Raw genomic sequence first — 24,962 nt, 5'->3', positions numbered from 1 at the left:
GACGAAATGTGAGGTATATAGACCAATGTACAGGAAATGATGAGAGCTCTCGTAAATATACATGCTGACTATGGTAGACTGGCCTCTGTCTGTTTCATTTTAATAAAGAACCTTACAAATTCTTAGTAATAGACAGAGTATTTTAATTGAAGTTCAGTTTATGAACATTGAGAACAAAATTCTCATAACACTGACTTGCCTAGTTAAATAAAGGTTAAATAAAAAAGGAAAAAAAAAAAATCCTGTTTGACCACTATCCCATCTCCACTCTTCTGGCTTGTTCTGTCTCCTCTGCTATCACCACTGCTACAACCCTCTCTATCTCCACCTTTCTGTCATGTTCCATCTCCACAGTCACCAGTAAAGGTGTGTGTTTGTCACCCAGCCTGTTGTTGAAGCCCCTGAAGTTGTTCTTGGCTTCCATGATGTATTTCCCCAGGATGGAGGCCATCAGTGTTGGGGTCGTATCCTGCAGCCTGGCCAGAGTCCATCAGAACCTGCATGTTGGCCTTCATCACAGCATGCAGCCTGCCCACTACCTTGTTAGCTGTGATCCAATTAACCACGTCTGAGGTGTTAAGAATAGACCAAACCAATGACACTGAATGCACCACAATGCTTTTACATACATACAGTACTAAACAGAGTGTGCATGTGTGAGGCCAAGTCAGTACTTCCTCTCGGTTTAACTGTGACCTTAACACAGAAACGTGTCTTAACTGAATACTTGAAGGCCCTAAGGCTGGGTTAGGAAACTTGATAGGTTAATATTTTCTCTTGGTCTCCTCAAACTCGCGACGTGCAGAATCAATGTAACGCTGCACCAGAGCCTGGATCACCTGCTGACGTTAAGGTATCTGGTTCTCCCCTGACCCGCCACCATCTTCTTCCCATTGGACGACAACAAAGGGAACAGAGACATTCTCATTGGTCTGTATGACAAGACAATGTCAAATGAGCTGAGGTGTAGTTCTTACCATGGAGGTTATGGGAGGGACAGTCTGATGTCGAGTTTGAAGTACAACAGCAGCAGATCCAACGAAAAATACCCCTGGGATAAACATGTAATATGAGATGAAACTGACCTTTGAGATAGAGGTTGTTCTATTGTTGGTAGAGGAAGTTGTCTGTATAACACACAGTCAAACCTACCTTATGTGGTAGAAAAAGGCCTTGGGGGATGATGTTGAAGGGGACAGGCATGGTGAGACCTCTCAAGTAACTCAGAGAGCTTAGATCGGGCAAATTTCCACTCAACGTCAGCGACATCCTGAGAGGGGACAGGTAAGCAGCAGTCAGGGCCCATCCTAGAATCTCTCCTAAACTTTACTGTGTAATCACAAAGGTCTAGAATTTGAGCTTTGAAACACTTTTATTTGCTACATTGGGATGCAGTTTATTCCATTCAAAGGCATTATCCTGCCCTTGAGGTGGACAAACTAAGAGCCAGGTTTCTTGAGTTTAATCTGATCTCACCTCAATCTTCTGGCAGGAGTTGGTGACCATGGCAATGAGCATATTGTGCAGCACGATGACGAGGGTGAAGATGCCGTAAAGGATCATGCCACCACAAACTCGGACATGTCCATATAGTCCTGGTTTGCCACCCCAAACATGGTCCAGAACAGGAAACGAAAAGTCTTATTAAACCTATGGAATGGAGTTAGGGTTGGGAGGATTATGATTATCATGAGTGATCTAACAAGAATGAAGCTAGGCAGTAGTGTACTTCAACATTTTCTTTACCTTCCAAAATATGATTGGGCGACATAAGGAACATAGATGTTATTGATACCACAGAGGAAAGCTGTTCCAATTATCATGAATATGAACATGAACCTAGGTAGAGAGAAGAGACTCATTTCTATAAACCAACAAACTAACCCACCGACCACACACACCATGTGGAATGAGCAGTGCAGAATATTCTGTTGACGCGAAGCAAACTGGTCTCTATACAACTCCATGGTGATGGACTCTCCCAACAAAGTGATGAGGAACCACATATAGGAGGTTGAGTGAAGAAGAAACTTAATCACTGAAATCTAAAGTATCTTTCCCACCTGAGAGACATACAGTAGAATATATCACAGGAGGCTGGTGGCTCCTTAATTGGGGAGCACGGGCTCGTGGTAATGACTGGAGCAGAAAAGGTGGAACGGTATCAAATACATTGTTTCCATGTGTTTGATGCCATTCCATTTACTCCAATCCAGACATTATTATGAGCTGTCCTCTCCTCAGCAACCTCCACTGGAGTATAAACATAGCCAAGAGCAAATACATGAGAAAACTGAGCCATACATCTGCAGGCCCAAGACAGACCTAAGCAGAGACACACAAGGCCCATACAACATCACCACCTTTACAGAACTTCAGGACATCTGAGCTTGGACGCGATCCAGTAGACGAGGCAGAGGGGCATGGGGAAGAAGATCCCCCACAGACACCAGCAGCTTTCATCCTGCTTCCCTTCCAGCCAGACAGGTTCCCACACCAAATAGAGGACAGCACCTGCTGGCAGATAGGGTGTGCCACAAACTAGAGAGAAAGAGTGGCCACAATTCACAAACAGGACATATAGAGAGGGATACACTGTCTCACTGAACATGTTCATTATACTGTAAATCAATGACAGCAGCACCCCAAATAACACCACTCAGAATCTACTAGCTCTGTAGCTGCTTGTGGCTCTACCTGTTTCTGGTTATAGATGACTGGGCTCTACCTGTTTCTGGTTATAGATGACTGGGCTCTACCTGTTTCTGGTTATAGATGACTGAGCCCTACCTGTTTCTGGTTATAGATGACTGGGCTCTACCTGTTTCTGATTGTAGTTTACAGCGAGCCTCAGGCGGGACAGGTTTGGGATGCCCTCCTCGAACACTTGCTGGTCCTGGTTTCAGTCTCCACAGCTGTTCAGGATGGTGGTGACCTCACTCTGGTTAAGGACAATCCCCAGCAGCTCCACCGCAAACTCCTGGCACAGCTCCTCCAGACACAGGTACTGAGGCTGTGGGAGAGATAACACAAACACCCACTCAGCTAAACAACCTAATAACACTTCACATAACAGCACAGAATAAATTAAATCAAATTGTATTGGTCACATGCAGATGTTATTGCAGGTGTAGCGAAATGCTTGTGTTCCTAGCTCCAACAGTAGTATCTAACAATACACACAAATCTAAAAGTAAAATGAAATTAAGAAATATAAATATTACGACGAGCAATATACAGTAGAATAAAATACAGTATATACAGTGCCTTTGGAAAGTATTCCGACCCCTGGACTTTTTCCACATTTTGTTTGGTTACGGCCTTACTCTAAAATTGATTAAATTGTATTTTTTCCTCAATCTACACACCATAACCCATAATGACAAAGCAAAAACAGTTAAAAAATAATATTTGCAACAAAAAAATAAGCCGTAATCAAATCAAATCAAATGTATTTATATAGCCCTTCTTACATCAGCTGATATCTAAAAGTGCTGTACAGAAACCCAACCTAAAACCACAAACAGCAAGCAATGCAGGTGTAGAAGCACGGTGGCTTGGAAAAACTCCCTAGAAAGGCCAAAACCTAGGAAGAAACCTAGAGAGGAACCAGACTATGAGGGGTGGCCAGTCCTCTTCTGGCTGTGCCGGGTGGAGATTATAACAGAACATGGCCAAGATGTTCAAATGTTCATAAATGACCAGCATGGTCAAATAATAATAATCACAGTAGTTGTCGAGGGTGCAGCAAGTCAGCACCTCAGCACCTCAGGAGTAAATGTCAGTTGGCTTTTCATAGCCGATCATTAAAACTTCTTGATGCTAGGAGGCAGAATTTTTATGTTTGGAAAAATAACGTTCCCAATGTAAATGGCCTATTTCTCAGATACTATAGGATATATAGGATAGAAAACAGTCTAAAGTTTCCAAAACTGTCAAAATATTGTCTGTGAGTATAACAGAACTGATTTTGCAGGCGAAAACCTGAGGAAATCCAACCCGGAAGTGCCTCTTATTTTGAAAAATCCCTGTTCCATTGCCTGCCTATCCTCCATTTAAAGGGATAACAACCAGATTCCTTTTTCAATGGCTTCCACAGGTTGTGAAAAGGCTTTAGACATAGTTTCAAGCTTTTATTCTGAAAAATGAGCGAGATTTATCAAATCCCGTCAGTGGATAGCCAGATGTCCTTTGATTAGTTCTTGCGTGCGAAAGTGGTAGCTCAACATTTTCTTTCTCTATTGTATTGAATAGTTTACCGTCCAGTTGAAATATTATTGATTATTTATGTTAAAAACAACCTGAGGATTGATTATTAAACGTTTGACATGTTTCTACGAACTTTACGGATACTATTTGGAATTTGTCTGCCCTTCATGACCTACCTGAGCCTGTGGATTTCTGTACATAACGCGCCAAACAAATGGAGTTTTTTTTATATAAAAATAATCTTTATCGAACAAAAGGAACATTTATTATGTAAGTGGGAGTCTCGTGAGTGCAAACATCCGAAGATCATCAAAGGTAAGTGATTAATTGTATTGCTTTTCTGACTTTCGTAACCAATCGACATTGCTGCTAGGTGTTTGTAATGTTTTGTCTAGTGATCGATAAACTCACACAAATGCTTGGATTGCTTTCGCTGTAAAGCATAATTTCAAAATCTGACACGACAGGTGGATTAACAACAAGCTAAGCTGTGTTTTGCTATATTGCACTTGTGATTTCATGAAATTATTTTTTTTATTTGGCGCTCTGCAATTTAGCGGTTGTTGATGAAAATGATCCCGCTAAAGGGATCCGTGCACCAAGAGGTTTTAAGAGTATCTCTACCGCTCCTGCTGTCTCTAGAGAGTTGAAAACAGCAGGTCTGGGACAGGTAGCACGTCCGGTGAACAGGTCAGGGTTCCATAGCCGCAGGCAGAACAGTTGAAACTGGAGCAGCAGCACGGCCAGGTGGACTGGGGACAGCAAGGAGTCATCATGCCAGGTAGTCCTGAGGCATGGTCCTAGGGCTCAGGTCCTCCGAGAGAGAGAGAGAAAGAAAGAGAGAATTAGAGAGAGCATACTTAAATTCACACAGGACACCGGATAAGACAGGAGAAGTACTCCAGATATAACAAACTGACCCTAGCCCCCCGACACATAAACTACTGCAGCATAAATACTGGAGGCTGAGACATTAGGGGTCAGGAGACACTGTGGCCCCATCCGATGATACCCCCGGACAGGGCCAAACAGGAAGGATATAACCCCACCCACTTTGCCAAAGCACAGCCCCCACACCACTAGAGGGATAGCTTCAACCACCAACTTACCATCCTGAGACAAGGCCGAGTATAGCCCACAAAGATCTCCGCCACGGTACAACCCAAGGGGGGGCGCCAACCCAGACAGGAAGATCACATCAGTGACTCAACCCACTCAATTGATGCACCCCTCCTAGGGACGGCATGATTGAGCACCAGTAAGCCAGTAACTCAGCCCCTGTAATAGAGGCAGAGAATACTAGTGGAGAGAGGAGAACCGGCCAGGCAGAGACAGCAAGGGCGGTTTGTTGCTCCAGAGCCTTTCCGTTCACCTTCACACTCCTGGGCCAGACTACACTCAATCATATGACCCACAGAAGAAAATAAAAAAAATCACATTTACATAACTATTCAGACCCTTTACTCAGTACTTTGTTGAAGCACCTTTGGCAGCGATTACAGCCTTGAGTCTTCTTGGGTATGACGCTACAAGCTTGGCACACCTGTCTTTGGGGAATTTCTCCCATTCTTCTCTGCGGATCCTCTCAAGCTCTGTCAGGGTGGATGGGGAGCGTTGCTGTGCAGCTATTTTCAGGTCTCTCCAGAGATGTTCGATCGGGTGCAAGTACGGGCTCTGGCTGGACCCTCAAGGACATTCAGGGACTTGTCGCGAAGCCACTCCTGCATTGTCTTGGCTGTGTGCTTAGGGTCGTTGTCCTGTTGGAAGGTGAACCGTCGCCCCAGTCTGAGGTCCTGAGCACTCTGGAGCAGGTTTTCATTAAGGATCTCTGTACTTTGCTCCATCCATCTTTGCCTCGATCCTGACTAGTCTCCCAGTCCCTGCCACTGAAAAACTTCCCTACAGCATGATGCTGCCACCACCATGCTTCACCGTAGGGATGGTGGTAGGTTTCCAGGCCAAAGAGTTCAATCTTGGTTTCATCAGACCAGAGAATCTTGTTTCTCATGGTCTGAGAGTCTTTAGGTGCCTTTTGGCAAACTCCAAGTGGGTTGTCATGTGCCTTTTACTGAGGAGTGGCTTCCATTTGGCCACTCTACCATTAAGGCCTGATTGGTGGAGTGCTGCAGAGATGGTTACAGAGGAACCCTAGAGCTCTGTCAGAGTGACCATCGGGTTCTTGGTCACCTCCCTGACAAGGCCCTTCTCCGATTGCTCAGTTTGGCCGGGCGGCCAGCTCTAGGAAGAGTCTTGGTGGTTCCAAACTTCTTCCATTTAAGAATGAAGGAGGCCACTGTGTTCTTGGGTACGTTGAATGCTGCAGACATTTTTTGGTACCCTTCCCCAGATCTGTGCCTCGACACAATCCTGTCTCGGAGCTCTACGAACAATTTGTTCAACGTCATTGCTTGGTTTTTGCTCTAACATGCACTGTCAACCGTGGAACCATATATAGACAGGTGTGTGCCTTTCCAAATCATGTCCAATCAATTGAATTTACTGCAGTTGGACTCCAATCAAGTTGTAGAAACACCTCAAGTATGATCAATGGAAACAGGATGCACCTGAGCTCAATTTTGAGTCTCATAGCAAAGGGTCTGAATATTTATGTAAATAAGGTATTTTTTTAATACATTTGCAAACATTTCTAAAAACCTGTTTTCACTTTGTCATTATGGGGTATTGTGTGTAGATTGCTGAGGATTTAAAAATATATATATTTCAGAATAAGGCTGTAACGTAACAAAATGTGGAAAAGGTCAACGGGTCTGAATACTTTCCGAAGGCATATGAGATTAGTAAAGCAGTATGCAAACATTATTAAAGTGACTAATGTTCCATTATTAAAGTGGCCAGTGATTCCATGTCTGTGTATATAGGGCAGCAGGGAATAAAATGGTAATAACATGGTAATAGTATGGTAACAAGTTATAGTTACAATTAAAACATTCATTGCCCAGTATGGTTGTATTCCTGTTCCAGGGTAATCTCGGTTTACCCAGAATTTAAATCTTGCATACTTTATTTTTACGTAGTCTGTCCAAGAGAGATTAGTTCCAGGGTAATGCACCACATACTTTGTGCATAGTGACTATATGGGCATAAGCACAAACAGGATCTAACCTTGAACTCAGGTTCCTTCTTGGAAGCTTACGGATCTCCCTTCCGAGGCTGAAGGCACTGAGCATGGCATTGTATGAGGTGATGGACAGATAGGCCATACTGTCAATGCCACGGTAGGTGTTGAGACAGGTAGAACTTCAGCAGGTCATGCTGCCGCCCATTCCAGCACTCTAGACAGGCACAGGTGATCTTGTGTGAACGTGGGATGACGTGGCCCTTCTAGGTCAGCATGGTGACAATCTCATACAGGTCCTTCTGACAGGCCAGGGTCAGCGGGATCATGCCGGGGCAAACTGCAAGTCGTCAATGGAGTGGTCGAAAATGGCCAGGGAGAAGGATTGCACATCCATCTTGTTGCTCTTCTCCTGGTCCAGGCAGTCGAGGAGCATCTTCACCACACAGGGTTGATGGATGTCGATGGCGACCAGTAGAGCCTCATGGATCTGGGAGAAGTCAAAATTGTTGCCCAGGTGGATGGACAGGTTGAGGGCCTCCAGCTGATGCCGTCGCCAGGCTTCAGCAGGCCACACACCTTTATTATGTTCCTATCCTGGATGGCACTGATCCACGCCTCTTCATCTTCACCATCTCCTGCCATTGCTCTAGCTAAAACCACAAGGAGACACAGAGAGTTCATTGCTTTGATATTTCTGAATCCAAACCATTAATTAATACAAAAATGTATAATAAAACTTCAAAACACAAATCACTATTAAATCATTTGTTTGCACTGGGTAGTCTACAGATGAACATTAAAATATTCATAAAGGAAATTTGTGAGTACCATGCAGTATCAAGGTATGACACAGGACAAAATAGCATTATAATCTGAGAAATTAACAGGAATAAACATGAAGACATAAGTAGACAAAATGTAATGTTACTATGAGGACCACCCCTAGATGAAATTGCAAGATACTATCAAGACCATCAGTAATAATAGCTTTCTATTCTAGTAAATCGGTTCATATTCATTCCTGTCATTTCTCTTCATTGTATGCATTTTGTTTACTGCTTTTTAAATCATTTGTAGTATCATTGTAAAGCACTTTGAGCTGCAAATAATGTATGAAAGAAGATTTACAATTTAAGTTTATTATTGCAGTATTAAACTAAATTGACCTACATTCTACTACAAAATTCATACCTTACTTCTTGACACATTTTACATCATATTTCAATCTATTGTTTCACATATTTTCTTTGCCAAGTTTTTTCAAATACACTAACCTTGTAACGGTCGTCTTTTGGTGAGAGAGTGGACCAAGGCGCAGCGGGTGATGAATACATGATGAATTTAATTGACAAGACGAACACTGACACGAAAATACACTTGATAATTACAAAATAACAAACGACGTTAAACAGACCTGAACATGAGAACTACATAAAACGCACGAACAGGAAAGGACGAGACAGTACCGTGTGGTGTAACAGACACAGCAACAATCACCCACAAACAAACAGTGTGAACAGCCTACCTAAATATGGTTCTCAATCAGAGGAAACGTAAAACACCTGTCCCTGATTGAGAACCATATCAGGCTAGTTAAACAACCCAACATAGAAACACATAACATAGAATGCCCACCCCAACTCACGCCCTGACCATACTAAACAAAATACAAAAACAACGGAAAACAGGTCAGGAACGTGACAAACCTTGGTTTCCCATTGTTTCTTTAGTGAAAGTGACAGACAGTAATTGTCCGTAATGTGAGGTTACATTAAATTGGTGGAAATCCAAGCGCCCTGGTTAATCGAGGCTAAGAGGTTGGTAGGAGAGAACGGCAGTGAGGTCCACTGACTGCTGTTTGGGCTCAGTGTCAAGAACGGCTCACTGTGGTAATGTGCTCTCGGCTGACTACACAGGTTAGGTTGGTTAGAATGTCTCGCCACAAACCAAGTAACACATCTCTACTCCCCTGGGACAGGACTAATTAAAAAGCAACCATTTCAGTGTTACACACATGGCAAGGCCCAAACCAGGGAGTGGCCCTTGCCTTCCATACCAAGCCTCTTAACATTATCACTGGAAATGCTCCCCAGTGGAAACACTGCAGATGAGACACTGTTAACAGGTAGCAGGAGTAATTAACATTCCCTGTGCAACAAGTTGTGGTGAAAAAAAACAAGGAACAGCCAAGACAAAAAAAATCACATTTAATTTAATTGATCATTTCAATTATGTGATAACTTCCAAAAAAATATGTACTGAACACAGTCTATGATTGATGCTGTTTATAGTATACAATATATTATAGGTCATCATTAGCACATAGCATGTGTAAACAGTGCAAGAACAAACAGCCTTCAATGAGCTCAGGAGAGAACCAATCACTCAGAGCAGAGTGGGGAATAGAGGTAGACAGAGAGAGATTCGTTATTTTTCCAGGTATATAGCTACAGAACAAGTCAGTAAAATACAAATATACATACAGTATATTAAAAACAAAAGATTATCCACGTTTGCTGCACTGCCCACTGATTAAAAGCAAAAACGTGTTACTATACAATGCATTCTTTCCTAGTCCACCCAGATAACATGGGGGTCCACGGGGTCTCCACAGGTGCTGGCGTGCATCTGGATGTGGGACAGAGGGAACCTGAAGGAGCAGAGAGGGCAGGGCACCATGGACTCTTCTAGGCTGGCGGGAGAGACAGGGAAGGGGCGGGGAACAGGGGTCACAATCCCCCCAGGGAGCTTCCTGGTCTCCACCTGCTGGCAGGAGGCGGCGTGGAGCGGCAGGTACTCTGCAGTAAAGAACACTGCAGCATAGAGAAAGAACAGACAACGGGTGTCAATACTACTGTTGATTGTAACAGTGAATCAATAAACAGTATGTCATACAGTCCACGAAGAGACAGAATAAGAAGCCAACAAACACACCTCCGCATATTGGGCATGTGGTCTCAAGGTCACCAGTGTCCTGAGGCTCTGGAGATGGGTGAGGATAAGGGGCTGTGGCAGTGTGTTGTAGAGTAGCTATTGGCCTCTTACTGACTGCAGGTTTTCCGTGCTTACTAGAGGTGGTGCCATTCAGCTGGTTCTGCCTGGGAGGGAGGTAAAGAACAGAGATTCATGCTGAGAGATACTTGTGAGCTAGAAGTTGCTCCTATGTGCAGATCCAGGATAAGCTTACCGTCCCAAAATGATCCATGGGGTGGAGTATAGAGGAATACCTGCTTTTGGAGTTTGGTTTTCTCTTCAGGTGTCTTTGAGAAGTATTTTCCTTGGAGCTGCAAACTGTGCTTAAACAAGCCATTGAAGCTGAAAAACATCACAACTAATCATTTGTCAAGCTTAGTGTTGCCCAAAAAAATTACCAAGCAAAATGCATGGTATTTCTGAGAGCTGAGGTGTTTACCTGTGTGAGGGTGTATATTTCCCATATTTCCAACTGGCTTGCCTTTGTTGGGTGTAGCTGTATGAGCCCCTGGCTTTCCCTGGTTGGGGATATGGGTAGTTGCATCTGGCTTGGCTGTGGGAGTGGAAGAGGTTGCTGTATTCTGAGTGCCAGAGAATGATGTGTGACTGGGAGACAAGGAAGTGGAAGGAAGGGGAAGGGAACGCCTGGCAGCCTGGGACGCTGTGAGGACCATACGAGCTGTCCGGCTCAGAACCACACCCTCCCTGACAGCAGAGGGAGACAAACCAAGGTGTAAGCGATTTTCTGTAAAAGTATTTATTCATTCAATGCTGTCTAATCTGTTTGACAGTGCCTCATACAGAACTCAAAATTCCTCCACTTACCCTTTCATTCCCCCAAAGAAGGTTTTCTGCACAGCAGGGCTGGACAGCCATTCTCTCACGCCTGATGCCGATTTGTCTGGGGTTGTCTGAATAGAGAGAAGGTCAAAGGAGAGAGAGTGAGAATACAAGCACACACTTCTGGCCTCTGATGTTTAGCAATAATACATATCTCTTGTATATTCCCAAATTATAAACTGGGTTGTTCAAGCCCTGAATGCTGATTGGCTGACATACTACTGGTATGTATCTCATAACAGTCCAAATCGATCACCATAGGGTCGTTCCATATGATTTCAATCACCTAAAATCAGATTTTCACAAATGTTGTAGCTTAAACCCTTACATCTGAAGTGTTTGTATTGTGCCCGTTATCGGTTGAGACACAGTATACTCTTGAATACAGGGTAAAAGTGAATGAAATCGTATGGAACAACCCCATAAGACAAATCTACAACTCTTATCTGTTTTAAATATAATTCAGTCATTTAGCAGATGCTTGTAACCAGAACAAAACTTTGGGGGGGGTAAGACAGATGTCTTAATTAACATACTATTTGAAGAGGTAGGGTTCAAACTTTTTCGCAAGATGGGCAGGGACTCTGCTGTCCTAGCATCAGGGGGAAGCTGGTTCCACCATTGGGGTGCCAGGACAGAGGAGAGCTTTGACTGGGCTGAGCGGGAGCTGACCTCCCGTAGGGGTGGGTGGACCAAGAGACCTGGGCCCAGTTTCCCAAAAGCATCTTAAGGCTAAGTTCATCGTTAGGACCTCCGTAGGAGCAATGTTAAATCCCTCAGCTGTTTCCCAAAACCATCGTTATTAACGTTGAACTTGAAAACGCTTGTGATGTAACACCTGCCTCAGACCACTATTAGAACAACCAAGTGCATTGTTAAGATGCTTTTTGCCCTCCTATGTCACTTTATACAGAGAAGATCTCCGCTAAACATAGAATCACGTGGTTTATCCGTCTCTCTGTGACCACCAATGACCAGAAAAAAGTTGACTACAATACAAAGTTCCCAATGTCTTTGCAATTGATACAAACAAGTGATGTATAAAAAGAGACTTCAAATGAAAATATAAACAGTAAGCTACAGACTCATGTTCAATCATTTTGTTTATATTCTGCTACTTGTAGGCTACTGTCTGTAAGTCTCAATATATTTCATGTGTAGTCTAACATGTGGGCAATGATGTGACAAATTGGTGATTTAGTGCATTTTTATAGGGTAAGCATTAGAATAAGCCACCTCGATATTTGCAGCCGTAGGTGGTAATATCTTTCTAGTAGCTGTTCCGTCATCAAGTATTGTGAAATAATTATAATGTTAAGGTAAGATTTGAGTGGAGAAAGCTGACCCGAGAGCAGCGCTCCCTTTCTTTTGATCCTATCAGTATCGACACACGCTCTAACAACGCACTTAACGATCGTTCTCTCTGCATGGTGTTTTGGGAAACGCATGTTATATCTTTGGATTTTGTAAGAAAGATGCAACAAGGTCTACTGCTATCAGGAAACCGGGCCCAGAGGTGTTCTCTGCAATTTACTGTACTGTTCTCTCTGAAGAGTTCACTGCCAAGCCCTCAGTCTATACACACACCTGACCCTGGTTCTCTTTGCAAGTCTGTGTGGAGCCCTCCTCGCTCTCCTCCAGGGGGCTGCGGATGCGCAGGAAGGACAGGCCAAACTGAGAGCGCTTGTTAAAAGGCTGAGTGCAGGTTACTCTCACCCGGTCCCAGCTGTCCTCTGCACCTTCTGACAGGAAATCACCTGGAGTGGGGGGGGTCAATTGTTTTGACTAAAGGAGGGTTACTAAAGAAGCATCTTCGGACACTGATTCGCATTCCCTTCATCTATATTGCATGACATATCAGTCCTACTATTGTCATAGGGCTGAGATCCATCCAGTCTATCTGGTCTCACCTTTCTTGAACATTCTCACTCCTGTCAGCCCAGTGCCCTGTCGTGATTCTGCTGGACTCATCAGTGTTGCTGTTGGCAACAGGGTGATATAGGGCTGGTCCAGGGGCCAAGAGGACCGGCCAACATCAATCTGAATGAACGCAGATCCAAAGTTCCCTACAAATTACACAGCAAGTTGGGAAACGGTCATTAAATTGTATGGAACATCAAAACGATAACAGTGTCCCATTGTGTGTTTACTACAATACATAAACTTCGTTGTCAATATTGATGAGCCTTACCCACATCGATGTATCCAAAGTATGACGCTCGCTCCAGCTGCAGTTCTGCTCTGAGGACTCCACTTCGGTCCTGGGGGTTGCACAGCCACGACCTGCTGTCTCCACCCACAACACACAGGTTCTCCACACAGTTCTTGGGGTCCTGCACCATTTCAATATAATTAGCTAGGAGCTACATGTATAGCTACTGATGCAACCCATGTGACATGGCTACAAACGCTGTTCAGTAGCTGAATATTTCTCATCATGCCAAATACATTTCGTTAATGCTAGCTGCCTAGATAATTTAACTACCTAACGTTACTGAGTTTCTAACTATAGTTAGCTAGCTACTCATTGCTAGCTAGCCCTAGTCTACTTGCAGTAAGCTAAGTTAGTTGACAGTTAAATACACGAACTTACCTGTGACGTGAATGAAACGACGTGTTTAATTTTCAATGGGGCCATATTAAGGTAAAATTAATTAGCCGTTTGTTTATGTAAAATCCAAGAGACCATCAGCTGAACAGTTTGTTACTCGTACTTTTTTCCCGCCACCAGAAAACAACCACTGCTGTGAGTGTTGACAAACGGAAAAGGAACTCGCGTGCAGTGTTTAGATTGGCCCTTCGGTTTCCCAAACCGGAAATGGCATGCGCTAGGAATTAACAGCACTCCCGAAGATGGCGGGGGTGTTTGAGGTGGAGGTTGATGGTGTAGAACACGATCATGGACTCGGACACCACGATGAACCAAACCAGGTTAGGGTGCCACAGGTGTTACCGTTGTAGAATCAGAAAAAAAGAATTGCGTGAATTGTAAAGTGCGCACGTTGCTGCCAATATGGAATAGACCTGCCTCTTCCACCGGCGAGTAAGCGTCATACGGTGTTAGTTTTATCTAACATCCCAGTTGTCTTCCCATTTTAGCCAGACAGGTAGGCTATCATTGAGTGCATTAGGAAACCAAGTATATATCCAATTATAGTGCAGTCAGCTAAGACAAATGTACAAGGACCATCATCACGCCCTGGGTGGGTATAATTTGTGGAACGTTCCAACAGGAATCTGTTCCAAAAACTAAGTAAATAACAAGGTTGCCAACAAACAACACATACAAAGTTGTATAGCGGCAGAATAAGATACCGGGGAGGGAGTGGGTTATTTCATTAAGTTTTTCACTCACCACGTTTATTCGGAAAAATGTCTGTCCTCACTCTGGTAGCCTATGGACAAACATTAAGAATAAACTACGTGGTGAGTTGCCTATTCGTTAGCTAGGTTTATTTATCATTCTACTTTGTATGCGTTGTTTGTTGGCAACCTTGTACTTTACGACGTTTTTGGAACCGATTCCCGTTGTAACGTAACACATTATACCCACCCTCAGGCCCTTGCCTTGTACTGTACGTGGTAGCTAACGCTAGCTGGCTAGGTAGTCACTGATAGTTAAATGGATAATTCTGGTTTACCTGCCCCTAATTCACTGCTTTTACTTGACAACCATTTTTTCTCATATTACAACAGCAATTGAGTCAATGATGTAGCAACGTTAGCGTTGTCACGAAACCAGTATCGCGATAACTTAAACACAACACAAAGCAGACCAACTCTTTGGTCCTTTAAAAAAAAACGTATGTATGTCAAATATTGTGTGCTATAGTTTGGAAAAGAAACATGTGATTCTGGGTGACACACAAGGCTGCTTGTTTCCAACATTAGGACTGCTTTTCTCAGGAAATGTAGTAGTTTGTTTCATGGCCAAGATACCGCTGAGTATTGCATACTAGTATCGTGACAACCCTATTTTAGCTAGCACTCATTAGATGGCATGCCATACAAGCGTTGATGTGGCAGACTGAGTCACAGGTCATATCCTGGCAGCTCGAGCTCTCTAATCAATGCTTTGGACCAAAGACCAATTTCTTTCACCATTTAGCACTAATGGACAGAAACTGTGCATGTTCTCTTTGTTGGACAGCAGTGTTAATTTCTTTTAGTGTTCACGTCTGTCCACTATCAACAGCCTCCCAATCCACATAATCACTGATCAGATTACAGACTGTTTTGTTAACATGGCCATTTTTTTATGCATTGAATCATTGTATTTAGTAGATGAATTGTGACAATTTATTTACAAGTTCTAAATGAATGTATGTAGAACATTACTAATGGAGTTAGAAGCCTTTGGAACTGCCGTGATTGTCTGTTTGGCTTGTTCTCACTTCAGGTCGACCTATCCCATCTGTCACCGGAGGAGAAGTGGAGGTCAGTCTCTAAACACAATTATTCATTCTGGCTGCAAATTAGATTTGTGTCACACGTTGAATCATAAAAGTCAAGTGAAGTTAAACATGATCATGAAGCCTAATTGACCAACTAAGGGCTCTAAAGTATATCAACAATGTTTCCTTCCAATGAAAACTGGTAATGTGTTACGAATATGTCGATTTATAAGAATCTATCCAGATACCCAGGCCTGAGCAGTAGGTTGATTGTTGTGTGTGTGTGTCCATACTGTAGGTTGGAGCATGCCAGGATGCATGTGAAACACAAGGGCCATGAGGCCATGCACGCTGAGATGGTGCTTATCCTCATTGTCACCCTGGTCATCGCCCAGCTGGTCCTTGTGCAATGGAAACAGAGGCACCCCAAGTCCTACAATGTAAAATAATCTCTCTCTCTCTCTCTCACACCCACACACATACACACTGCACAGTCATGCTCACGCAGACACAAACACATGCTCTCTTATGGGCAGAAAGAGGGAATACATAGCATGCCTGCAGGCAAATCACACAAATCTCACTTCACATACTGTATAGACAAACTATCCACAGACCAGTTTCTTCCACTGTACACAGTCTGGTTCTCAGTGTTATTCAGTCTCAAATTTACCCAAGTGTGTCTGTACTTTAAAATGTGTGTTCTTTTTTAATTTTTTGTAGCTAGTGACTCTGTTCCAGATGTGGGTGGTTCCTCTGTACTTCACCACCAAGCTTCACTGGTGGAGGTTTCTGGTCACGTGGTTCATCTTCTCTGTGGTCACTGCATACGTTACCTACCGTGCCACACGCAAGCCCCTGGAGTGCACCACGCCCAGGTAAGGCCCCGTACACAAGCCCAGGTAGTGTCTACACACATCCATATAACACCTCATATATGAGGCGGCAGAGCCTAGCGGTTAGGAGTGTTGGGCCAGTAATCAAAAGGTAGCTGATTCAAAACCCTGAGCCGACAAGGTGAAAAATGTGTCCATGTGCCCTTAAGCAAGGCACTTAACCCTAATTGCTCCAGGGTTGCTGTCCAATAATGGCTGATACCTTGCTCTGACCCCACTCTTCGAGGGTGTGTCAGGGGGAGTGGGATATGCAAAGAAAACATATTTGCACTTGTACATGTGTGAAATAGGAGAAATGTAAGCACCCACCTAATTATTTTATACCGAATGCCTAGGTGATGCATGATAGAATGGTCATGGTAAGAGTGCCACCAATCCAAAGTCCCAAATCTAACCTGCCATGCAGCCAGTGCTGCTCTAGGCAAAATACTGATCTATGTTTCTTCACATTACCTCTGCCAGTTAGCTGAAATATGTCTGAATGTTCCCTTGTGTTTCTGTGGACAGGCTGGTCTACAAATGGTTCCTCCTCCTCTACAAGATCAGCTATGCCACAGGGATAGTGGGCTACACTGTCGTCATGTTTACACTGTTTGGCATCAACTTGATATTTAGGTATGTACTGGTTATTTCTGGGCACAATTGTGTATTTATGGACAATACCAGTGGTTTACAAGGATCGTGCTTGTGTAGTTAGTAACTTTCTCTCTAAAACCTTCAAATAAGTTTAGATTTTTAGAGGAGGTGCCAGAGCTTTCTTTGAGAAGTAGTAACATATTGATGATGCTTTTGGTTGGCTTTGTTTCCAGAATAAAGCCAGAGGACGCAATGGATTTTGGCGTGTCCTTACTGTTCTATGGTCTGTACTATGGCGTCCTGGGTAGGGACTTTGCCGAAATGTGTGCAGACTTCATGGCATCGACAGTGGGGGTGAGTATACAAGTACTCGTTTTTTTTTTAGTAAAGGCTGTGTATCTGTCCAGCCACATTATATTGTGTCTCTGACTTCTCTAGTACTACAGTGCGTCTGGAATGCCCACCAAGCACCTCTCAGACAGTATCTGCGCTGTGTGTGGCCAGCCCATACTGGTTGACGTCAGCGAAGAGGGAATCATCGAGAACACATACAGACTATCCTGCAACCATGTGTATTCTTTTTCATCTAAGAAAAATGCTCTAGATAAATATGAACATATTTGACCTAATTTGAATAACACATAGGAGCATGATGTGGTAGAACTGATTTGTCTGTTGCATAAAAGCTGTAACTGGCAGTCAGTCGTGGAAAACAGGTGGTTTACGCACACAAACACCAAAGGGAAATTGACCAAACAAACGTGCGCATGAACTTTATCTCTGACATGTGACTGTTGTTCGCATGACTCAATAACACTGTACCATGAGCCCGTCTCACTTCCTGTTTCTGTAAATAATGTTGCCCTATGTCATCTCCTGTATTGACTGCCTGTACTAGACTTCCATGAGGTGTAATGTCACATGTTTTATGGCATTTGTGGTAACTATGTTCACATTTTGAGGACATCAGATTTGAATAGCTTACTGGTGATGTTGCTGATATAGTTATTACAGTGTGCCGCAGGGAAGTAGGAAGAAACTTTCCAGTATGCCCTTTTACTATGTCTACAGCGTTTGACCCAATTTCACCTAATGTTTCATATTTGGCCTCATTTTGTAGTTAATCTAATGTTTTTAGGGTTGAATACATACACATTTCTGTATTTTGAAAGTTATATATCTTAACTTGATTGCTGACAGTCCTAAAATGTTTTGCTTATGTCAACAATGGGCTACTGAAACATCGTTTTTGGGTGGAATTTTCCCTTAACTCTCTCTGCCTCAGATTCCATGAATTCTGCATACGAGGATGGTGCATCGTGGGAAAGAAGCAGATATGCCCGTACTGCAAAGAGAAGGTGGACCTGAAAAGGATGTTCAGTAACCCGTATCCTTTACTCTTCTGCTCTCATAGGACATGTTTGTGTTTTTTATTTAGTTTTCACTTTTATTTATATAGGTAAGTCAATTAAGAACAAATTCTTATTTACAATGAGGGAGCGAGCACAGCACATATAACACACAGGTTAAGTAATATCCTACAAACAGTCAAAAATACACAATGCAGGGCCAGTAAAACATTCAGTAATAGGCAGCATTTAAGAGGCAGGGGGAAAACGCATGCAGTTATCAGTTCAAATCTGTGTGCTTGTCTATTTAATATTCTCATCTCTTGTAGTGTGTCTTAGTGTGTTACTTTTTTGTGTTGTGTGTCTTTAACATTCAGATGGTCTCACTCAAAGTGACCCTTTGTCACTCATTGTTTCACCCACTCTCCCTCTGTTTGTCAGCATGACTGGAATTCGCACAATCCAAAGCACATAAGATGGCAAATGTTGAGGCTGGGTTATTTTGCTTGGCTGTGATGTGAATAGGTTGTTTCCTGTAAATGCTGCAGAATTGGACCATTTACACAGTGATGTTGTTCATGGGACTTTTGACCCACATTGATATGTAAACACAAACTGGAACAGGATATTATGGGAAGGGACCTCGGGTGAAGTCCTCTGAAAACAAGGTTAACCATTGTCTGATAGTTGTGGCTTTGTCTTCATGGATACCTTTCATAAAGTAGTTCCAGTTCCTATTTTGCTGCAGTAAAAACTCAACAGACGCAGCTGTCTCATTTCTGCTTTAGGGGACGGGGTTTCCATTGCAACCACTCAATACACAATCCTTTCTTGACCAACACAGCATACATGCTGTATTTAATTTTACACTATTTTTACTAAATAACACCCTAGAGCAGGGGTTCTAAAACTTTTTCAGCCTGGGACCCAAATGAGAAATTCTGTGTTTTCCTGCGTCCCAAGCTCATGAAAACAAGCTCCTTTTGGGGGGCCCGAAGTGAGATTTGTGCTCCCCTGGGCACGTGCCCGGTTGGTATTCGGCCATGATTAGTACAAGTTTAGTTAGTCTAGCCAGCTAACTTACCAATCTAAAAATTGTAAGTGACTGACATAGCAAGAGAGAAACTGCTAATGCACAACCAAATTTTGAAATTGCACCTTGTGTATTCAGCTGTTCTAACTCTTAACAGTAAGTTGAGACCCTGACTGAGTTCCCCCCCCCAAAACATTTTTTGGGTTGATATATCAATAATTTTTTACTTTGACATGTCGCGGCCCACCATTTAACATGTCCGCGACTATACTTTAAGAAAGGCTGCCCTAGAGCAGAGTTGTTAATTGATGTTAAGAAATGGTTCATCATATCCAGTGCATTCGGGAAGTATTCAGACCCTTTGATTTTTTCGTTATCCTTTACCCAGTACTTTCTTGAAGCACCTTTTGGCAGCGATTACAGCCTCGAGTCTCCTTGGGTATGACGCTATAAGCTTGGCACACCTGTAATAGAGAACTTTCTCCCATTCTTCTCTGCAGATCCTCTCAAGCTCTGTCAGGTTGGATGGGGAGCGTCATTGCACAGCTATTTTCAGGTCTCCAGTGCTGTTCGATCGGGTTCAAGTCCAGGCTCTGGTTGGGCCATTCAAGGACATTCAGGGACTTGTCCCGAAGCCACTCCTGCATTGTCTTGGCTGTGTGCTTAGGGTCGTTGTCCTGTTGGAAGGTGAACCTTCACCCCAGTCTGAGAACCTGCTCCAGAGTGCTCAGGACTTCATCAAGGATCTCTGTACTTTGCTCCATTCATCTTTCCCTCGATCCTTACTAGTCTCCCAGTCCCTGCCACTGAAAAACACCCCCCCAGCATGATGCTGCCTCCACCATGCTTCACCATAGGGTTGGTGCTAGGTTTCCTCCAGATGTGACACTTGGCGTTCAGGCCAAAGAGTTCAATCTTGGTTTCATCAGACCAGAGAATCTTGTTTTTCATGTTCTGAGTCCTTTAGGTGCCTTTTGGCAAACTCCAAGCGGGCCGTCGTTCATTTTACTCAGGAGTGGCTTCTATCTGGCCACTCTACCATTAAGGCCTGATTGGTGGAGTGCTGCAGAGATGGTTGTCCTTCTGTAAGGTTCTTCCATCTCCACAGAGGAACTCTAGAGCTCTGTCAGAGTGACCATCAGGTTTAGTCACCTCCCTGACCAAGGCCCTTCTCCCCCGATTGCTCAGAGTGGCCGGGCGCCCAGCTCTAGGAAGAGTCTTGGTGATTCCAAACTTCTTCCATTTTAAGAATGATTGTGGCCACTGTGTTCTTGGGGACCTTCGACGCTGTAGACATTTTTTGGTATCCTTCCCCAGATCTGTGCCTTGACACAATCCTGTCTCGAAGCTCTACAGACAATTCCTTCGACCTCATGGCTTGGTTTTTGCTCTGACATGTACTGTAAACTGTGGGACCTTATATAGACAGGTGTGTGCCTTTCCAAATCATGTACAATCAATTGAATTTACCACAGATGGACTCCAATCAAGTTGTAGAAACATCTCAAGGATGATCAGTGGAAACAGGATGCACCTGAACTCCATTTCGAGTCTCATAGTAAGGGTCTAAATACTTATGTAAATAAGGTGTTTCATTTTTTAATTTGGAATACATTTGCAAAAAATTCTAAAAACCTGTTTTCACTGTGTCATTATGGGGTATTGTGTGTAGATTGATGAAGAGAAATGTATATAATCCATTTTAGAATAAGGCTGTAATTTAACAAAATGTGGAAAAAGGGACGAGGTGTGAATACTTTCTGAATGCACTGTATGTATTGGGAATATGTTATCCATTCCCCAATATCCAGCCTGATTCTAGTAGTGTCCTGAAGGATCTATAATAATCATATTGTCACAGGCTGGATGTGTTTTATTACAACTCTAAATTAATTGCTTAGTTAAGGTTTGGTTGGGTCAGATTGGTTGGAATCAGGGGTGGGGTAGTCACTTAATTATCTGCCTCCTTGACCCATCTGAAGCTGGGAGAGGCCACATGTCATGTATGGACAACTCCTGGACTGGCTCCGCTACCTTGTCGCTTGGCAACCAGTAATCATTGGACTTGTGCAAGGCATCAACTACATCCTGGGGCTGGAGTGACCTGGGAGAGTGGAGAAGGACACACAAGCCATATGGAGATGGTAGATAATGCACTGGCCTGACTAGGAGGCCTCACCATGGACTATAAGAACATCTATTATAAACTGTGTCTATACATGTACTATTTGTATATATTTATAGGCACATAGTATCTGTATTTAAGATGTATTAGAATTTGACTAGTAACCTGGGTTTGGATGTCTGTTTTATAGTATTTTTGTTTAGTCAATCGCAACTTTTTAAACAAATGCAGTGTACATTTCATTGCTTAGTAAAATGGTCCTCACTTTTTTGGAGATGCTTTTTCTTTCTACGGTAATGAGTGGCTGACACGGCCCAGATACGTGAGTGGAGCGTTGTAGAGTGCCAGTCTTCGTTTTGTGTGTTAAATCTGCACCTTTTGTTAGTGGAGGTCCTGGTTTAATGTGGCTGCTGGGGTGAGGGTTTCTAGTCTCTCGGGAGCACTGGGCTCAAGACAGTGTGTCCTATCCTACTACAGACTTCATCTCTTTAAGAGGGGAACTACAATATGTCCCCCTCAGACGGCTGCTCGTGTCTGTGTTCAGCCCAGATGACTCTCAAGGAATAGGTACCGTAAAAGACTATGCAAAAAGGTGAATATAATTTGATCATTTTGGTTGTCTGTTTACTTTTTTGTCATGTTTTTGTTCTCTTGATTGTCTGTTATTAAACGTGACACAGTCAAGATCAGGTGTAGACATTACTTAATTCAGACCAGATCCAGTAGTATAGACCCTTCATGACCTGGGGGATTTTGTGTATCATTTCCAGAATATTATGCTTCCTGTTCCGTTAAGATGCAATATAGTTCTCGTCATATGAAGAAACATACCAGACTGATGCCAGTCATGCCACCCTGGACTAGGATTGGGTGTGGCCATTGAAATATGACGTTCTTCTTTTAGACTGCTCTTGTGAAGAATACAGGTAAGCAGTGAAAATATGTGTATTTCACCACAATATTTCACATTTCTTATATGATTCATATCCATGTGTTAAATGAGTCGCACTTAAGTCATATGGTAGAGGGTATATTAAACTTGAGAAATGTAACCTGCATATGTCAAAGTAACATTTGAGGTCAAAATGTCTAGTGACTAATTTAATCTTGATTGTGTCTAACATAAATACGCTAAATAACTTGATAGGGAATTCCCTTGTGTGTTCTTGGTCAGCGTGGGTGGGTTAAGGGGAAGTAACTGTGCATATATAGTAAGTAAGAGACGGTGTTGTTACAACTAGCTTTGTTGACCAACTCGCACAGTAGTCGGACAGAAGCAAGTATGCAGTTGACGATTCTTCTCACAGGTAAGAGATCCTCTAACATTCTCACACACACGTTCACTGATGTATGTGGATGTTTCTGCTGCATATGTATTTACATTTCTGTGCCTGTGTTACGCAATGGCTGAGGGTGTGCTCCATCTCTTCTACAGCCTTCATGTGTTTTTTTGGGGTCCTGCGCTCCGAGGCCACTGCAGGTGTGTGTCCCCGTCTATCTTCCTGCATACATCATTTTTTTATGTTTCAAAGTGTCTAACTTCAGTTGATATTGTCCAGATTCCACAGAGGTGCAGTCTCCCAGAATCCTCCAGCCCCATAGGTCCAAAATACGAGCTGTTCCAGGTAAAGAATTCTGCCATCTCAGTTATTTATTTTTTATTTTTCATGAAAGTGGCTTATCAATCATGGATACTCGAGTGTTTGAACTCAAAGATTACCTGGTCTTCACCTCCAGTGTTGCTGGGTGTGCGGTCAGATAATTATATTCTGGTGTTGGTTAGGAACCACTGTTTTTAACAAACAGGATGTGTTTGTCATACACAGGAGAGCAGTTGATTATTGAATGTAAAGCAGACCCAGGCCTTCCTGATGACTTTACCCATGTCTACTGGCTGGTCAACAGCACCTTCCCAGAGGTAGCCTTCACTGATGGCAGAGTATCAGAAACAGAGGAGTAAGTACTGGGGTTTGTCTTCACATACTTTATTGGAAGCTTTTGAAAGCCACACTAAACCATGTTCCTTACTTTCTTCTCTTTTAACGATGCTGTTAATACTGTACTGCTGTTTTTATATTTGAACCACACATGTAGACTAGGCGAAGTCCAGTGTGAGTTCTGTTGAGATGTTGTACTATATACTGTGGCGGGAGTGTTGGCTAAGAGTTGTAAACATGGTGGTTTCAGATCAGCCTCAGAGGACGGCAGGGTGATCCAGAGGAGTCTGGTGTTAAAGAACGTGACTGCAGAGGATTTTAAGTCCACTTTCACCTGTGTAATAAGTAGCCTAACTGGACTTGACCGAAGGACTGTCACACTGATGCCCACTAGGCTAGTTTTCCCTCATTACCTCACGTCCTCTCCCTTCGTCCTTCACTCACTCTCAACTCAAAACACCAGGGGAAACCGAGAAAGGAATTTAAGAAGAAACCTAGCAAAAAGGATCAGGGGAAAAAAACAAAACCACGCTAGCAAGAAATTAGATTAGATGGATGGTCTTAGTCCAGTACTTAACCCTTGTGTGGGTTAATGATACAATTTAATTATTTTTTTCAACCTGAGACTCATTGTCCTTGGCTCATTTTCTATGAACAACATGTAAAATAACACTTTCATTGAGTGCACACTGCACCCCCCTACACATTTATATTACATATGTGGTGTTCGATTCACTGGACCCGAGGGTAATAAAAGTGCCTGTCTCCCACTCTTTACCCTTTGTAGTGTGTGAAACTACACAATGTCTTGTGGGAACCTCCACAATGTTATTTCAATACATTGTAAAAAAATGCAGTATTTTCCCACACTACCCCAGCCAGGTGCAAATTGGGGGAGGGACACAACAAATAAATAGCTTTGTATGTGTGGCTCCTTACCACAATCAAACAGTATGGCAAAAATAATCTCTGCTCAAAGGGCCTTAAACATTTTAAAACATTTTGCAGAGAGAGAAGCTAGTGTGGACGGAGCGTGGATGGATGGAACTTTGGAAGATGAAGAATTTTCAGAATATGAGTATCATGTCTCTGTCAATTCGGAGTCTGATAGTGAGTTGGAAGAAGAGGATGAGATTGACCCTCAGCCAGCCCGTCAGCAGCCAGCTCATCGGCAGCCTGCAGGAGGAGAAATGTGGATGTAAAAAAAATTGTGAAGTTGAATAGTCTTGCCCAAGGAATGAGCCACCCAGCATGGCTGCCAGTGTGATAAGGATGCAACCAGTGCCAAAGCGAATGGCGATTACTCATGTGCAGTGGCGACTCGTCATTCAGGGCAGGTTAGGCAGAGCCCCACCTGTTTTGAGCCACACATTTTAAGCAACAAAAAAAAACAGGCTTGCCTGTTTTGCATGTTATTTTGGCATTAATACGTGTCACATCAGTTTGCACACAATGTACAAAATATATAGAATTTAGTTAATAAAGCCGCATACAAACAAGGTCTCTTTTTAAAATATATTTTTAAGTAAGGCAGCTCCAAAATGCAGGAGT

General features: G+C 43.1%; 2 protein-coding genes and 1 pseudogene across 12 annotated transcripts; 1 reads left to right on the top strand and 2 right to left on the bottom strand.

Moving 5' to 3' along the window:
* Positions 1 to 764: 764 nt before the first annotated feature.
* LOC120057486 lies at positions 765 to 9,007 on the bottom strand (annotated as a pseudogene).
* Positions 9,008 to 9,473: 466 nt separating this feature from the next.
* zgc:110224 (uncharacterized protein LOC550335 homolog) lies at positions 9,474 to 14,804 on the bottom strand. The gene is made up of 9 exons (XM_039005551.1): positions 13,695 to 14,804; positions 13,293 to 13,434; positions 13,012 to 13,167; positions 12,689 to 12,858; positions 11,087 to 11,172; positions 10,701 to 10,966; positions 10,516 to 10,603; positions 10,223 to 10,386; positions 9,474 to 10,101 (listed from the first exon to the last, which is right to left on the bottom strand). The coding sequence occupies exons 1-9, from the start codon at positions 13,737 to 13,739 to the stop codon at positions 9,860 to 9,862; spliced, it is 1,359 nt and encodes a 452-aa protein (XP_038861479.1). The 5' UTR covers positions 13,740 to 14,804; the 3' UTR covers positions 9,474 to 9,859.
* On the top strand, positions 13,911 to 24,184 carry LOC120057124 (RING finger protein 121). Of its 11 annotated transcripts, none has more exons than XM_039005558.1 (14): positions 13,911 to 14,032; positions 15,501 to 15,538; positions 15,794 to 15,935; positions 16,219 to 16,373; positions 16,899 to 17,006; positions 17,201 to 17,321; positions 17,406 to 17,539; positions 18,253 to 18,354; positions 21,332 to 22,400; positions 22,738 to 22,781; positions 22,910 to 22,954; positions 23,034 to 23,099; positions 23,301 to 23,430; positions 23,662 to 24,184. In XM_039005558.1, the coding sequence occupies exons 1-9, from the start codon at positions 13,955 to 13,957 to the stop codon at positions 21,450 to 21,452; spliced, it is 999 nt and encodes a 332-aa protein (XP_038861486.1). In that variant the 5' UTR covers positions 13,911 to 13,954; the 3' UTR covers positions 21,453 to 22,400; positions 22,738 to 22,781; positions 22,910 to 22,954; positions 23,034 to 23,099; positions 23,301 to 23,430; positions 23,662 to 24,184. The 11 variants fall into 11 exon arrangements, with proteins under 11 accessions (XP_038861486.1, XP_038861484.1, XP_038861487.1 ...); XM_039005556.1 differs by having other exon boundaries at positions 22,716 to 22,781; XM_039005559.1 differs by having other exon boundaries at positions 21,332 to 21,493; positions 21,952 to 22,954.
* Positions 24,185 to 24,962: the final 778 nt, after the last annotated feature.

The sequence above is a fragment of the Salvelinus namaycush genome, chromosome 12 (assembly GCF_016432855.1).
Source record: "Salvelinus namaycush isolate Seneca chromosome 12, SaNama_1.0, whole genome shotgun sequence".
Taxonomy (NCBI): Eukaryota; Metazoa; Chordata; class Actinopteri; order Salmoniformes; family Salmonidae; genus Salvelinus; species Salvelinus namaycush.
Note: the sequence above shows the minus strand (reverse complement) of the source record. Positions and strands in the feature narration are given on the sequence as shown.